Source organism: Protopterus annectens, chromosome 13.part0 (genome assembly GCF_019279795.1).
Source record: "Protopterus annectens isolate FY-2018-M chromosome 13.part0, PAN1.0, whole genome shotgun sequence".
NCBI lineage: Eukaryota > Metazoa > Chordata > Ceratodontiformes > Protopteridae > Protopterus > Protopterus annectens.
Window position 1 is genome coordinate 1,194,556,795 of NC_056747.1, and position 17,414 is coordinate 1,194,574,208.

Consider the following 17,414-nt stretch of genomic DNA (forward strand, 5'->3'; position numbering starts at 1 on the left):
TATTAGGGATAATCGCCGGAGGTTACACCATCCCATTTCACTTCACACTTCCTCCCGTCAAAAAGATCCCAGACGTTCCACCCAGTCAAAGGGGTCAGGCAGCAACAGAGGTTTCTTAGCTGCTAGAAAAAGGAGTCATCTAACCAGTCCCCCCAGACCAGATCGGATTAGGGACTTACTCGAGATTCTTTTTGGTGCGAAAGAGCGGGGACCTGAGACCCGTTTTGGATCTCAGCCGACTCAGTCATTATGTACACAAGTCCAAATTCCGGATGGTCACGCTACAATCAATTCTCTCGTTATTGGGAAAGGAAGTATGGATGTGCTCCATCGACCTGAAGGATGCTTATTACCACATCAAAATGGATAGAGCATCCAGATGTCATCTACGCTTCCGGCTGGGAGCCAGGCACTTCCAGTTTTGAGCCCTGCCCTGTGGTCTCACCACAGCCCCCAGGGTGTTCACCAAGTGCATGGCAGTGGTGATGGCTCACTTGAGATGTCAAGGATTCCAGGTGTTTCCGTACCTGGACGGCTGGCTCCTATCCGCCCTCACCAAGCATCTACTTCTTCAAACCCCCTTTGAGGAGGAGTTAGTATTCCTTAAGGCCTTTGGCGCCCAGCCCTCCGCCTCCTGGGTGTCTCCACCCTTCGAGCTCCTGGACCTTATCTGTCGAAGGGTGTGGGAGACTCCTGACTCTGTGGAAGCTGGTTCCTCGATGCCCCAACAAATTTTTGTCTGCTCCCTAAGGAAAAGAATTTTTGACAAAGGGAGTCCCAGTAGATGCCATGGTAGTGGCGGCTGCCACACAGAAGGAAGTTGCTGAGTCTTCCTCTTCGATCCATCCCACTAACAAGGAGTCTAGGACGATGGATCGGTACGGGAAGCGTACACTGTCTTCAGCGACCTTTACCTTGCGGTCGCTGAATTATTTGTCTCATTTCACGTGGCTCCAGAGAGATCTCCTCAAGGAGTTAGGAAATACTCTAATGGGTAATGTACCTGAGGCGGTGACTCAAACGGTCAACGCTCAGCTCTCTACCCTCAACTCAATTGCTAACTCGTCCATGCGACTGATTTCGTACGTGGCCGAGGGAGCTAGTAGGGCGGCTAGTTCAGTGGTGGCCCTCAGGAGGCAAGCCTGGCTACGCCTGTGTCATTTTGCGGAGGCCTTTAAGTCTTCCTTTACTGATGCCCCCTTCGATGGTTCCTCCTTGTTTGGGACCAAAGTCAAAGACACGGTCACCAGTTGCGAGGAAGAGGGAAAGACCTTGTCTGCCGTGGGAGTCCATTTTTCCCTCCCGTCGAGGCCTTATCCCAAGGCTCAGCGAGGGGGAAAGGTGTGGTTCAAAAAATCGCAAAGGTCCTTTCCTACCGCACAGGGTGAGACCCCCCCCCCCCCGAGGCAGGGGAGGGGGGTCATATTCAGGGAGACATCACCCCAGAGGCAGAGGGGCCCCCCGCAATTCGGGGGACCATGATTCCTTCCTCGGTTCCCCATACTCTCATTCCTGAGGGTGTGCCCAGCTGTGCTTCTCCGGAGCCAGTCGGGGGTCGAATCTCCCAGTATCCGAAGCCTGGGTCAACATCACCCAGGACAGATTGTTATTAGGGATAATCGCCGGAGGTTACACCATCCCATTTCACTTCACACTTCCTCCCGTCAAAAAGATCCCAGACGTTCCACCCAGTCAAAGGGGTCAGGCAGCAACAGAGGTTTCTTAGCTGCTAGAAAAAGGAGTCATCTAACCAGTCCCCCCAGACCAGATCGGATTAGGGACTTGCTCGAGATTCTTTTTGGTGCCGAAAAGAACGGGGGACCTGAGACCCGTTTTGGATCTCAGCCGACTCAGTCATTATGTACACAAGTCCAAATTCCGGATGGTCACGCTACAATCAATTCTCCCGTTATTGGGAAAGGAAGTATGGATGTGCTCCATCGACCTGAAGGATGCTTATTACCACATCAAAATGGATAGAGCATCCAGATGTCATCTACGCTTCCGGCTGGGAGCCAGGCACTTCCAGTTTTGAGCCCTGCCCTTTGGTCTCACCACAGCCCCCAGGGTGTTCACCAAGTGCATGGCAGTGGTGATGGCTCACTTGAGATGTCAAGGATTCCAGGTGTTTCCGTACCTGGACGGCTGGCTCCTATCCGCCCTCACCAAGCATCTACTTCTTCAAAACAGAGATACTGTTATCGATCTTTGTCACCAGTTAGGCATCACAATAAACTCGCAAAAAATCTGCTTTGCTACCCCCACAGCGTGTCTTATTTATAGGAGCAGAGTTGGACACTATTCAGTTGAGAACGTTGCTACCTATGGAAAGGATCACAGGGTTACAACGACAGGTTCGGATGATGATGCCTCTGACACGCGTGAGGGCAAGACTAGTGCTTCAGTTACTGGGGACAATGGTATCCACTATCATGATGATCCCGTTAGCGAGGTTGTATATGAGGATCCTACAGTGGCTCTTATTCGCCCAATGGTCCTTTCAAAGACTACCACTATCCCATCCAATCTTAATCACAGGCAAATGCAAGCAGGACCTCAGTTGGTGGCTATGCACCAGCAATTTAGACGTAGGGAAACCCTTTGTTTCACCCAACCCGGTAGCCACAGTGACCACTGACACCTCCTGGATAGGGTGGGGGGGGCATTATCTCGGCAGGATGGTCCAAGGCATGTGGCAGGAGCACAAGATAGACTTGCACATGTCCTGGAGATGAGGGCAGTGCTCCTAGCGTTGCAGGCGCTTAAAGATGTCCTCCCCGTAGGGACTATTGCGATACACTCGGACAGTATGTCAGTAGTGTGGTATCTCAACAAACAAGGAGGAACCAGATCGTACCCACTATGCAGGGAGGCCATGAGAGTGTGGAATTGGCGACAACTTCCCAGCGGGCCTTGGTGGCAACGTACATCCCAGGGAAAACCAATGTGATCGCAGACAGGCTAAGCAGGGCGATCCTCATGCCCTACGAGTGGTCCCTGAACCGCCAGGTGGGAGACAGCATATTCAGCAAATGGGGTCAACCTTGCTGTGACCTTTTTGCCAGCCCTCTCAGTGCGAAATGCAGCGACTACTTCTCGCTGATCCCCCCACCGGGGGGATCTCCAAGGGATGCTCTGATGCACAATTGGCTCTCTGGTATGCTTTCCCTCTGTCCCCCTTATCTCGAGGGTGATCCAGAAAGCGCTGTCCTTGGGAAGCAGATTGATTCTGATCACGCCACACTGGCCTCGACAAGTATGGTTCCCCTTCCTTCAACCTTACATTGTGGATGCTCCTTGGACTCTGGACCCTTGTCCAGACTTGCTGACACATATGTCGGGACAACTCCACTCTTCCCTGAAGACACTCCGGCTGACCGCCTGGCTACTCCACTTCCATCCCTAGTCAGGTGTCACGATTTTTCTCCTGATGTAGTCCATATTCTTTCGTCCTCTCATAAGCCGTCCACTAGGAAGATCTACTCTAGCAAGTGGAAAAGGTTTTCAATATGGGCCCAGTCAAAAGGTATTGATCCCTTCACGGCTCCCATTGACTCTGTTTTGGAATTTTTGTCTCATTTATTCTACCAAGGGTCTTCCTCAGCCACCATCAAAGTTTAGCTAGCGGCTATTTCTAATTGTCATGTGGCTTATGAACCTAGCTTAATGGCACACAAGCTGTGTAGAGCTTTCATGAAAGGTACTCTTCTCCTTCGTCCCCCCCGTTTCTCAACCTGTTATGCCCTGGGACCTCAATTTTGTTCTGCAGGCCCTCACTCTCCCACCTTTTGAGCCCGCGGCTTTCTGCGATTTAAAATTCCTTACATAGAAATCTGCCTTTCTGATAGCTATTACATCGGCCAGAAAGAGTATCAGAACTCCAGGCCCTATCAGTCAAGCCCCCATATTTGATATTCCATAAAGATAGAGTTTCTCTCAGACTGAACCCGTCCTTTCTTCCCAAGGTGGCTTCCTTATCTAATATTAATCAGTCCATTGAGCTGCCTGTTTTCTTCCCCAACTTCTCTAATAAGGCAGAGTACCAGTTTCACCTGTTGGATGTTCATAGGCAACTACGCTTTTATCTACACAGGACTGCAGAATGGCGGAAGTCAGACCAGCTCTTCGTTTCATTCTCGGAAAATCGCTTGGGGTCTGCGGTCTCCAAATTCACCATTGCTAGGTGGATAGCTGGTTGCATCTCCTTTATTTACCAGGCAGGGGGAAAGAGCCTGCCTTTTCCAGTCAGAGCACACTCTACCAGAGCAGTTTCCACTTCCACGGCCTTTCAGGCTAGGTTATCCATGGATGATATATGTGCAGCTGCAACATGGGCTTCTCCTCGTACGTTTGTTTCCCATTACAAATTGGATGTGGTGTCCAGGGGCAGGTCATCTCTTGGCTCCACAGTACTCAGGAGTATTTTTCATTGAGCCACCCAGGATGGTAGGTGCTAGGGACGCTGTCGCACAAGTGAAGAACGTAGGCGAGATAGGACTCGTTATGTACTCACCAATAACGCTAGATGTATGTAGTCCATCTCGCCTCACATTCTTCATTACCCACCCACCGTCCCCCACGCGTGGAGGATTTGGAGGAGACCCTGGTATGCCTCATGTCACTAGTCCCTTTGGACAATTTGTTGGACCTCATTGTCATGAGTATTTGTGTGTGTTTGGGCGATAGATATGATTTTTCTGTTGGCAGCAAACTAGATCTGGGGATGTGGAGCAGTGTATTGTGGGATACCATCTTAGCCCAGCCAATCAAAGACTTTCGAGCTAGTAGATAGGCTGAGTCGGAACCGACATTCAGCTCCGAACCCACAAGTGAAAAATGAGAGGCAAGAATGGACTACATACATCTAGCGTTATGGTGAGTACATAACTAATTGCTCTGGTCTATTTTAGCTGCCCTACTTGTGTCCGCTGGTCTGTTCTTGGTGGAAACTGCTCTTCTTTCTCTTTCTTTCCCTGTTCCTCTCTAAAACGTTTTGTCATGTCTGAGAAACCTTTAGGTTTCAAGAAGTGCACAACATGTGGGCACAAGATTCCTTTATTTGATGCCCACAGGGAGTGCGTATATTGTCTCGGCCCTACTCCGGTTGATGCCTCTCCTGTACCATCTGTGAGGGCTTCCACCAAAGAGCACTGGCCGACAGAAGGAACAAGCTGATTCTGAAGGGCCTTTTGCCTCCATCTGCCCCATCAGCAGGTTCTTCATCTTCTTCAGGAGCTCAGCCCCCTCTCAAAAAGTACAGTGAAGAAAAGAAGTGCAGAAAATGTTCCTGGAGAAGTTCTTTTCCTCGTTTTCCAATGAGCCTTCAGCCAAGGCTCCTAAGGTGTCGGACCCCAGTGCTTCAGATCGAAATAAGTTCATACATTCCTCTCCTTGGCCCCGAGCTCCTTTGCCTTCAGAGCTCCCCTCCTCCTGTCGCAGGTTCATCTTGTGCTGAGAGGTCTCCAATGATCGCATCAAATCCACCGTCCAGAGCATCTTCTGTCAGGTCTACCCACAGTCTTTCAGAATCTGAGCTGGACAGATTGATGAGGTGGTTCTATCTAAAGCAGATTCAGATGGGGGTCTTGCCAGCCCTGTCTCCTACCAGGACTGTGGGCAGACGGTCACTCTTTGGACCCTCTACTCCTTCTCCGATCTGACCTGCTACTTTGGAGCCCTCTGATCTGAATGCGCTAGCAACCAAGGTGTCAGAGCCAGTAGTGGATCTCACTTTGACCCTGGCACCTATGCTAACTCACTCATTTCCAGCTATGTCGGAGCAGAGCGGCTCTCAGAGCTGAAGCCTTGATGTAGACTTCAAAGAGTTGACCTCAACTGCAAAGTTTCTTGAGCAGTCACTTCCCCATGAGGGCATCAGCGTTCGACAATTTGGGCCTGGCTTTCCTCTTGGAGAGGAGGTCTGGGGGCAGGTTCAGGGATCCTCTGTCTAGTAGTTTTGACTCTGGGCGGATGTTCTACATCTTCAGTACATTCTGCTTTCAAGGTAGTGGAGAGGGTCCTCTCAATGGCCTGGAGATCTCAGCTGCCATTTTTTCAGATCCACTTCTCACCCCTTTGTCGACTGTGTCTGAGACCTCATCACTGCCCCCCTCAGGACAGCTGGCCTAACAAAGCCTTCAGGGACTTCCACCTTTGGGACCCCAGATCTCTTCCGATGTTTCCCAGGAATACCCCACTGAGGAGATTCCCCGGAAGAGAAGGTGCAAAAGGAGGCCCTGGATTCCCCAGAAAAATCCATCACCAAAGACGCCAATTTTGAGGAAGGAAAAGGGTTCCCCAGATCTCCACCTAAGGATGTCTCTCTTGGAGACCTCTTGGAAATCCTGTGGCAGATGTGAATGGTCTTTCCAAAACCCGACCCTGGAGGAATCTGTGTTCTTGGAGGCTTTTGGGTCCGGCCTGTCTACATCTTGAGTGCCCCCCCCGCCTGCTGATGCTCTTGTCAGTCTGGTTTCAAGCAGGGCTTGGAAGCATCCAGACACTGTAGTACAGATATCCAAGTGTGCAGACAAAATCCTCAGTGCTCCCCCGACCGACCCTGTTTGACTAAGGGAATGCCGGTAGATGCCATGGTTGTTGTGGCTGCCACTATGAAGGAGCTAGCCAAGGAAAGCTTCTCGGTCCATCCCCCTAACAGGGAGTCTGGGGCAGTGGACAGATTCTGCAAGGGAGTTTACACCTCATCTACCTTTACCCTACGAGCTTTAAACTACATTTCCCATTTTACTAGGCTACAGAGGGATTTAATTAAAGAACTCTCTAGCTTGGTCTCTGAGTCGATGTCTGAGGAGGATAGGAAGTCCTTCTCCTCCCGATTGACCACTCTACAGTCGATATCTAATGTGTCCATGCAGCATTGCCATTAGGTGTTATACCTAGATTCTGTGTGATTTTGTGGACCCCTTGAAGGCATCTTTCGTCAATGTCCCTTTTGACGGATTGTCGTTGTGTGGGCCCACTGTTTGAGAGAGACCCTCCTATCACTAGAAAGATGGAATGACTTTCTACCATTGGAATGAGTCCACAAAATCAAGGGTTTCAGGATTCTTTCTCAATGACCCTTTCAGTGCTCCTGAGTGGTTGCCTGCCTGTCCTTCTCTGGAGGCATTTGGGAGGGGGGGGCGCTTATCCTTGCACCCAGATGCCCGACTAGCCATCACAAATGATTGGTGGGTGCAAAGGATCATATCCAGAGGATACTTAATTCCATTTTCAAAATCCCCCAAATGAAAGACACCTTCCGGATGTTCCACCCTGTCAGAGAGAGGCAGCAGAGTTGGAAATCTGAAAGCTGCTACAGAAAGAGTCATCCAGAAGTGTCCTGCCAGATCAGATTAGATTAGGCATTTCCTCAAGGTTCTTTTTATTACCAAAAATGACAGGGAGCCCTCAGGCCCATCTTGGATCTGACATACCTGAACAAATTGGTAAAAACCTCAAAATTCAGGATGGTCACGATCCAGTCCATTCTATTTCTTTTAAAAATGGAAAACAATGTGCTCAGTGGACCTGAATGATGCATACTACCACATGAAGATGGACGTACTCCAGAAGGTACCTAAACCTCTGGCTGGGAGCCAGTCATCAGTTCAGCGTGCTTCCCTTTGCTCTCACCACAGCCCCCAGGGTGTTCACTAAATGCATGGAGGTAGTTGCAGCTCACCTCAGATTGCAAGGATTCCATGTTTTTCCATATCTAGGCGACTGGCTTTTGACCGCTCCAACCAGGCATCTACTCATCTAGGCCAAGGACTATCTGTTACAGCTAGGTCCTACCTTAGGCATAGCAATCGACATACAAAAGTTCCAGCTTCAACCAGTTCAGAGCATATATTTCATAGGGGCAGGTATGGATATGACAAAGATCTTGGTCTTCCTTACTCCAGACAGGTTTTCAAACCTAAAACCGCATGTCAGATTTTGGCAGTCCCAGTTCCCCCAGCCAGATTAGTTCTCAGGGCCTTGGGCTGCAAGGCTGCCACTATAACCAACTGCTCTCTTAGCAGATGATAATTCTGCAGTGGACCTTGGCAGTCCAGTGGGTCACTTCAATAACCCCTCATCTATCCAATTAAACTATCACAAGTGTGCAAGGATTCTCTCCGATGGTGGCTTCACTCCCCAGAGTTTCATCAAGGATGCCCTTTTGTTCTTCCTCCCCCAAATGCCACATTAACCATGGATACCTCCCAGATGGGGTTGGGGGGCATTTCCTGGGTCAAGACAGTCCAAGCCATGTGGATGTCACAGGAGACCAATCTGCATCTCAGTGCCCTGGAGATGAGAGTGGTCCCTTTATCGTTGCAGGCATTCCACAGCTTCCTTTGTCCAGGGACTATTGCAGTACAAACTGACAATATGTTGGTAGCTTGGTACATCAGCAAACAAAGGGGGGACCAGATCCTACCCCCCTGTGTTAAGAAGCAATGAGAGTGTGGTGGTGGGTGATCTCTACCAACTGCTTTCTAATTGCAACACACATTCCGGAGAAACAAATTTTTAGTGGACAGGCTCAGCAGAGTATTGGTGCCTCACGAGTGGTCTCAGAATCAGTCAGTGGGAAACATGATCTTCCACAAATTGGGTCAACCTTGATGCAATCTCTCTGTTTCTCCCCACAACAAGTGCAGCAGGTTCTTCACCTTGATCCCCCCATCAGGGACAGTCACCCAGGGATGCTCTGGTCCATGCTTGGTCCTCCAAATTGCTTTATGCCTTACTTCCTCTCCCCTTAATCTTCAAGCTTTTTCAGAAGGCTTCCAGGTTGAAGAGCAAAGTGATCCTCATCGCTCCCGTCTGGCTTTGATGAATCTGGTTCACCTTCCTTTGGCCTTATCTGATTTGCCCTCCTTAGACACTCTAGCCTTGTCGAGCTCTACTTATCCCATCCTTCAGGGCAGATTCATCCTGATCTCCCAGGTCTAAGACTAACTGCATGTTTTTTTTCCAATTCCAGTGATGGCTAGATCTGCCAGCCTTTCATCTCCAGTCCAAAACGTTTTGATCTCCTCTCCCAAGTCTTCCACTAGAAGGATTTACAAGAGGAAACGGAAAAGATTTGCTGTTTGGGCTAAATGGCAGACATTAGATCATTTCACCAGTCCTGTTCAAGCAGTCCTAGACTTTCTTGCTCATATTTTCTATGAGGGGGCTAGTCATTCCACTGTAAAAGTGCAATTAGCAGCCATTTTTAATTTTTATATGGGAGAAAATGCATCATCTTTGGTCTCATCAAAATTGTGTAAGGCTTTTCTTAGAGGGACTTTCCTTCTTCATTATCCGGTTAAAGATCCAACACCTCCTTTGGATCTGACTGTGATTTTACAGGCTCTGGTTCTGCCTTTCTTTGAACCTTCCGCCAAAGTAGATTTGAAATTCTTATTATGGAAGACTGTTTTCCTGGTGGCTATCAGTTCTGCAAGAAGGGTTTTTGAATTGCAAGCTTTGTCATCTAAATTCCCTTAATTTTTCACAAGGGCAGAGTGACATTACATATTAATCCATCCTTCCCTTCCCTAAGTGGCAACTGAGAATAATGTAAACCAATCTATTAAATGACCGGTATTTTTTCCTCATTCCCAAAAGAAGGGAGAATGTACTCCCCATTTGCTGGATGTTCACAGACAGTTGCATTTTTCCTTAGAACTAAAACTTTCAGAAAATCTGACCAGCTTTTCATATCCTTTTCCAATGCAAAAAAGGGCAAACCAGTTGCCAAGGTCACCTTAGCTAAATAGTGAAAAGATTGCATTTAATTTATCTGTGAATCCAAAAGGAGGGAGGGGAAGTTCCTCGACCTCACTGAGTCAAAGCTCACTTTACTAGATCTGTGGCAGTGTCCCAAGTTTTTTAGGCGAACGTTTCAATTGATGATGTTTGTCTCATGGTCTAGTTCCCACACCTTCATTTCCCACTACAAGCTGGATTTTGTGTCCAGACGTCGAGCTTCTTTTGGTTCTGCAGTGCTCCGGAATATCCTTCCATGAAGGTCACCCAAGGTTGTTGTAGCTGGGGACTCTGAACCCCTTGGAAGAATTATCCTTTGGGGGGGGGGGGGTCTGTTGCTCATATGATGAAGTACTTTAAGTGGGATTGCTCCCAAGTCTCTGACATCCAAAAGAGATACTGTAAGCTTCTGCAGATGGAGTCTCCTAAGCTTTCTGCAGCCCCTTCTGTGTTGGCAGCTCTTTTGAATATCTTCTCTGCTACTTTTGTCACTCCTGACTCATCCCCTGGCCCCTAAGAAACCTGATGGGTTCTACAAGGTGCACAAGGACTGCAAATATTTGTCCTTTTGCTGACCCTTCTGTGGTTTCAGTCTCAACTGATAAGCCTTGAAACTTTTGCCTTCCTGTAAGCTCTTTCCTTATGGTAAGGATAGTAGAGCTATGGAAAGGTTGGATAAAAAAGTGTATACCGCTGCCACTTTGTAATTTTGGGTGGTTAATTATCAAACCCACATGACCAAGTGTGTCTTGGCTCTGGTTTCTTAGGTAGCTAAGGTCGTGTCTGATCTTCCTGATTCTGAAGGGAAGGCTTTGGCTCTTTCCTTGCTTGGGTCCACTTCCCAGGTCACTTGTCACTCCAAAAAATGTAGTTACGATGTGGCTGATGCTTGTTCCAGGGCTGCTGCCTTTGGTTTTGTGATGAGGCATTATTCTTGGTATCATCTTCAGGCTTTCTTTGCCTGATTATGATAAAGCAACATTTTTGGATGCTCCTGTAGATAATAAAACTCTTTTTGGGATAGCTGCAGCTGATCTCTCTCAAGTCCCTCCAGATTTCAGAGAAATTACCCTTCTAAATATGCTTTTGATTGCAGGCAGACTTGTCAACCTCCCAAAGGTAAGACAGGATTTAGGCTTATTCCTCCTGCTAAGTCCACTCAGACTCCAACAACTCAGAAGCCTTTCTTTCAGGAGAAGCATCTATCTGTTTGACATTTTTGCCTCCTCTTCCCCTCAATCAAATCTCCCTGTCTCTCTTTCACTCTCTCACAAATTGCCAATGGATCACCTCAGACACATGGGTGCTGTCTTTTATATGTTAGGGGTATTTCATGGTATGGAAATCTCTTCCCCTCCTTTCAGGTATTCCCCTACCTTCTCCAGACCAACTCTCACTTTTCCCAAGTTTTGCAATCCCTTTTGGATTAGGGCATCGGCATCATTCAACCTGTTCCATCCACCCAGGTGGGAAAGGATTTGTACTCTGGGATGTTTTTAGTTCTTCTGAAGGAGGGGATGTGGAGACCAATATTGGAACTCTCTTCTCAACACTTTTCTCAAGGTCTCTTCTTTCAGGATGCTGTGTCTTCAGATTTTATTTCCTTCTGTTTTCACACATGCTTTCTTGTTCTCTCTTGACATCAAGGATGCCTATCTTCATATTCCTATTTCGCCCTCTGTTCAGGAAATTTTTATGTTTTCGTTTCTTCCTCTGATTTTCAGTGCTCTGCTTTGCCCTTTCTGCTGTAAGGGTAATTCACCAAGTGCCTCACTCATGATCTTGCCTTTTGCAAACTTTGAGGAATACAGATATCCCCTTATCTAGACAATTGCTCATTCAGGCTCCTTCTCCCAGCAGCCTTACACAAAATCTTCACATTACTACTTGTCTTTTTTTTTCCTGTGGAGATCACCATCAGTGTCAAGAAGTCTGCTTATGCCCTCCCAGGATCATATTTTTCTTGATTGCAGGATTCAGACCATTCCCAGGTTGGTCTGTCTTCCTGCTCCCAAGGGTTTGTCTGTGACCTTTTTCCAGTCTTTTTGCTGTCCTGTCCTATCTCAAAGCCAGGGAATTTCTCAGGATTCTGGGATTCATGGTCTTCACCATTCAAGTGCTTAATCTTGCAGGGCTCTATATGAGAAAGCTCCACATTGCCACCCTCAGGAGTTCCCTGTACCTTTGCTTCCTTGTTTGAAATTTAAGCTACAGTGGTGGATTCAGCAACTCTTTCTCAACTTGGGACTACCCTTTCGGGCTCCATTTCCCCCTCTGGAATTGGTCAAGGATGTCTCATATCTGGGGTGGAGTGCTTCTTGTGGCCCTCTGAAAGTCCGGGGTCTTTGGCCTCCACACAAAAGATCAGGCCATATCAACATAAACGAGATGAGAGCTCTATTTCTGGTTGTATAAGCTTTTCATCTCATTCTCTCACTGACCCTTACACAGTCTTCATGGTCACCACAACTGTGGTGTGGTATATCTATAACCAGGGTTGTACGAAATCTTATCTCCTTTGCAGATTAGCACTTCAGGCATGGGATCTACCTATCAGGTGTCAAGTGACTTTTCAGGTGTTTTACATTCCTTCAGGGCACAGTCTAGTGTTAGACTCTGAGCAGATCCAGAACCACAGGCCCATGATTGGATGCTTCACAGAGTTGTGTTTCTGGACATAGTTCATCGATTGGGTATTCCTCGGGTAGATCTTTTTGCCTACCCTCTGAACAAACTAGTTCCTCTATTCTTTTAGAGAGTGCCAGTCCCTCTGACTTGGAAAGTGGATTCCTTCTCTTTTCCTTGGAATGGAAAATTTTTGTATACCTTTCTTTGCCTGCCTCTGCTGTCACACATTCTTTTGGTGGCTCCCTTTTGGCCGAGGCAGCACTGGTTCCCCCTTGTTTATCACTTGGCAAGGGGCAGTCACCACAAGTTACCTTACCAGCTGGATCTTCGCACACAGGACAAAGGATCTCGTATCCATCCTTACCTATCCACTCCAAGTGACACTGTGGGTGATGAGGCTTTGATCCATTTTATGCACATCTTTTCTTAGGATGTTCGTAATGTTCTGCAGGAGGTCAGGAAACCCATTACCAGAAAATCATCTACATCTAAATGGAAGAGAGTTTGTTTGGTGTCTCTCTCACCATCAGAATCCCTTCTCAGTAGGGGTTCCTCTGGTTCTCAGTTTGTGTGATCTGCTATATTCAAGCTTGGCATATTCTTTAATTGAAGCTTACCTGTCGGCAATTTCTGTTTGTCTGCCCTTGAACCCTCCTTTGGCCTCTTGGTTTGAGGTCAGACAATTAAAGGTGTCCTTTATATCCGGCTCTAGAGACTGCCTATTCCTCCTCCTTGGGACATCAGTTTTATTCTTGATAAAATGACTTTGACTTCTTTTGAAGCTGTTAGTTCGGCTTCCTTGCAGCTTTGTACTTCAGGGCTGAGTGTGTGAGCTTCAGGTTACTATGGCCATTACTCCCTTTTAAATTTTTCTCAAAGGTAGGTTGTCTGTTCGTACTAATTCTTCTTTTATACTCAAGACGATTAATCAGTTGTTCCTTAATCAGGCTATTCAACTTACTTCTTTTTTTTCCTTTTCCACAGTCTGCCAGTGAGAAGGTTCTCTCCACAGCTAGAATCTGCATCAACAGCTCATGTATTGTATTACTTGAATAAAACTAAGGCTATTCACAAACGTGAGCAGCTTTTTTTCTTTTCATCCTAGGACTTTTGGTTTAGCTGTTTCCAAGCGTACCATCTTTTCCTGGATCTCTGTGATCATTTCCTTTTCTTATTCCTTTCATGGCAAATATCTTGGTCTGTAAAGGTCCATTCTACTAGGGCAGTTGCCTGTTCTGGTACCTTTTTAGGGGTTTGGACACCAGTTCCATCCTTGAAGCTGCTACTTTGTCCTATATTCATACGTTTACTAAGCATTACAAATTGAATGTTTCTAGGACCAGGGCAGGTTTTGCCAGGGCTGTTCCACATGGGTTTGTAGAGGGCTCTTCTGTGCCTTCCTCCTCCCAGTCTTTTTAGTTCTTGTACTCTCCCTTCAATGAAGAATACTGCAACAGTGTTCTGTCTTTTGTTACCCTCCTGGCTGAACTTTTTCTTCTGGAAGTACATGTTCTATGTTGTATTTGAGGATATTTTTTTTCCTCATGGTGCAGTTCAGTTCTGAGTATCTATGTCCTTATATCAGTTTTATACCCTATGCGGGGAGCATACCTGTGATGTACGGTGCCTACACGATCTGAAGGCTTTGGTATACTGGCTGGATGTCAGGCTATCCTTGGCAAGAGATCCCTTCAGTGAAGAATACTGCAACAGTCATACCGGTGACTTGTTCTAGGTCTTAAGTGCATATGTGATCTGATGAATCCTAGCACCAGACAAGCAACTAACTGTCATTTTTCTTGCACAGCCTGGTAAGAGGTGCATCTGTATTTCTTGTATTGGAGTCCTCTATAACTAGAATGTTTGTTTTGGTAGATAACTGACTTGTGGTCTCAACATCCATAGCTTTGGACTCCCTGTTTTATGTGAGCTGGTAAGCTTAACTTTCTGGGTATACTTTGTGCCAGTGTTGTGTTTTGGAGCAATTTGAGGTTTAGGCAAGTTAATCTTTAGAACCTCTGCATATGATGAATTTTGTGTATTGTGGTGATCTGCTGAGGTGTGGTGCACTGCTAATTTTGGTGTTGGAGTCTGATGAGATTTTTGCTTCCAAGGACATAGCATAAGTGTGTGTGTGTGTGTGTGTGTGTGTGTGTGTGTGTGTGTGTGTGTGAGAGAGAGAGATGTACATATATCATTTGAGTAAAAGATGATCACCAGAGACGATCCTTACACTGTCTGAAGATAACCCATCTCAGTCAGGTTGGCTGTAGAAGTCGTGGGTAAATGCTGGTCCATGGGTTTGACAGGAATTACTTGTGTGTAAGGAATGAGGGTGCGACATTTTTACTGTGAAGTCTAGATTTGCAGAAAGGTAGTCACTAGTGGCTGCGGTGTGCAGACTGGTGGATGTGGTGGATGAGCATTCTTGTGTAGTTAATCTCTGAGATGGCATGCATCAGCACAGGTGTGTGTCACTGCCTATTGCAAAATGCGAGCTTCTGAAAGAAGGTGCTTAACGAGTGGAGGGATGGAGAAGATTAACCCAACCGTAGGTCCCATTAATGAAGGTCCTCTCATAGATAAGCTGATACAAGAGCATGTTTGACATTTCCTGTTGCATTTTTCATATCTGCTTTATAAAGTAAATACTTTACATCCACATACACCATAACGTTTCTACTAATAGCAGCCTGTCTAGGTCGCTTCAGGATGTAGCAAACAAGCAAAGGGAAAGAGCTGAAGGATGGTACTCTTTGAAGGGCATGGGATTTATATTGCACCTACAAACCTTGTGCACTTACAGCATGCTCCTACAGAATGTAAAAGCTGCTGCTGGCACCTTTCACCAGAACTAATTCCATTTAGGCTTTTTGCTTGTGAAGTCTTACTACATGCTTCAGCATCTAGAGATTGCTGCAAATTGAGATTTTTTACAAGATGATATGGTATGTTTGCATTTCTTTTAGGTGGCCATGGTTATTGGTCATTTTTGGTGGTCCTTCATTACCAGAGGCAGTTTTCATGAAGCTCATTTCAAAAATCCTATTTATTGTGTACATTAGTTTTGAAATGCAGCATAGCCCAGTGCTTAGGAGCAGAGTAGTGTAGTGTGCCAATGTGTGCATAAAAAGTTTAAAGTAGACCTTGTGAAATTGTTTGCTGGCTAGGTACTTCAGTAGCCGTTTTGGTCATTAGCATTTTCATTGGGTACACTCCATATTCATTCTGATTTCTGTTCTCCTGTAGTCATCATCTCCATCCCACTCCACACCATCAAAGCAAGTAAGAATAAAATCTTCTCAGTCAGCTGGAGATATTACCGCAACCTTCCAGGCTTCAGAATCCCGAGGCAGGCATCTTTCTGTTAGTAAGTACTGCCATTTTTTTTTTAATGAACTGTTTACAGCATGGCATTTAAGGAAAGTGTTTTCTTTCAACTTGGAAGCTGTATTTTATCTCTGACAAATGGCTTAGAAGAAATACGACTTGCCTTCTCAGTGACAGCAGTAATGGCCAACAGTGTTTTTTTCCCCCTCCAAGCATTCATTTTTTTGTGGTGTGAGCATCCTTGTATCTTACTCAGAAAAGTTTCCATCAGCTGAGTCTGACTGGATTTAGGACAGGGCATCTGTTTTAACATTTTCCATTTGGATGAAGACTTCAGTAGTCCAGATTTTGGTACAAATGGGAGTGTCAGGCTTGAATTTGAAACTGTTTGGAAGTGCAAGTGTGCATTTTAAACTGTGTGAATGAATATCAAATGAATAAGTTTTTCTCTTTTTTTGCATGTAATAAAATACACAGATACATGCTTTTTATATACACCTTTATATGTATATGTGTGCATGTTCTTACAAGTATGTAGACATACGTGTATGTATGTATAGGTACACACACACACACACACACACACACACACACACACACACACACACACACACACACCTTGTAAGGATTTCAAGTGCCATATCTTTGAATGGTTATTTTGTGAGTTATAGGTGTTAACACACCAATTCTTTGAAGATTATTTATGTTAAAGCATGACCCACTTGTCTCTGTTAAAGTGATGTGTATTGCTTCCAAGTAGTACAGTTCATGGTATATTTCATTCTGTGTTTGCAGCATTGTAGGGGAAGTCTGATATTATGGAGTTTGGTGTATTATAAGGAAAGAGGTTGTGGGAGGTGAGAAGGGTGCTGTGGCCTGACTTCGGAATTGCTTTTATTGCTGTCTTATTCTCTTAAGTATTCAGTGGTTTGCTGCATCATTCCAGCACATCATTTCTATATATTTTTTTTTAATCTTGGTATGTGATTGAAGTGGTGATAATTTGAGGAGCAATGCATTCTCTGTAGTACATTTGATCATTTGATACTCTGACATTGAATTGTGACATTTGAGGTATTAGGCAAGTGTGTGTGTGTGTATGTGTATATATGTATGTGTGTGTGTGTGTGTGTGTGTGTGTGTGTGTGTGTATATATATATATATATATATATATATATATATATATATATTTATATATATGCATATATATATATGTATATATATATGTATATGTGTGTGTATATATATATATATATATATATATATATATATATATATGTATATATATGTGTGTGTGTGTGTGTGTGTATATATATATATATATATATATATATATATATATACATATATATATATATATATATATATATATATATATATATATACATATGGATCTACATTGTTTTGTCGATAGCACAGTTCATCGAACCATACTTTGTCGAACTCACTTCCATGAAAATGCATTCCATCGAAAATGCACTTTCATGGAAGAAACAAAAACTAACAAAAAAAAAAAAAACACACTACACAGTATTATGCAGGCCCCCCTGCACCTCCCCCCACACCCCCCTCCTTTAATATTCTCACTCCGAGATCGCACTACAGTGGGGAAAAGGGAATATTTCCTTATCCCCACTGTACTACGATCTCAACAAGAGTTTCTTTAGTTGTACATCAACAGTATACGTTGATGTACAACTAATGGTAC

The 17,414-nt window shown here is 45.5% G+C and overlaps 1 protein-coding gene across 1 annotated transcript in view; it reads left to right on the forward strand.

Annotated features, from left to right (window-relative positions):
• Window positions 1-17,414, forward strand: part of MAP3K3 (mitogen-activated protein kinase kinase kinase 3) — a 1,217,405-nt gene that overhangs the window by 351,492 nt on the left and 848,499 nt on the right. Inside the window, exon 7 of the mRNA XM_044055195.1 lies at window positions 15,625-15,745. Coding sequence (XP_043911130.1) covers window positions 15,625-15,745 — 121 coding nt within the window. The remainder of the gene's footprint in view (window positions 1-15,624; window positions 15,746-17,414) is intronic.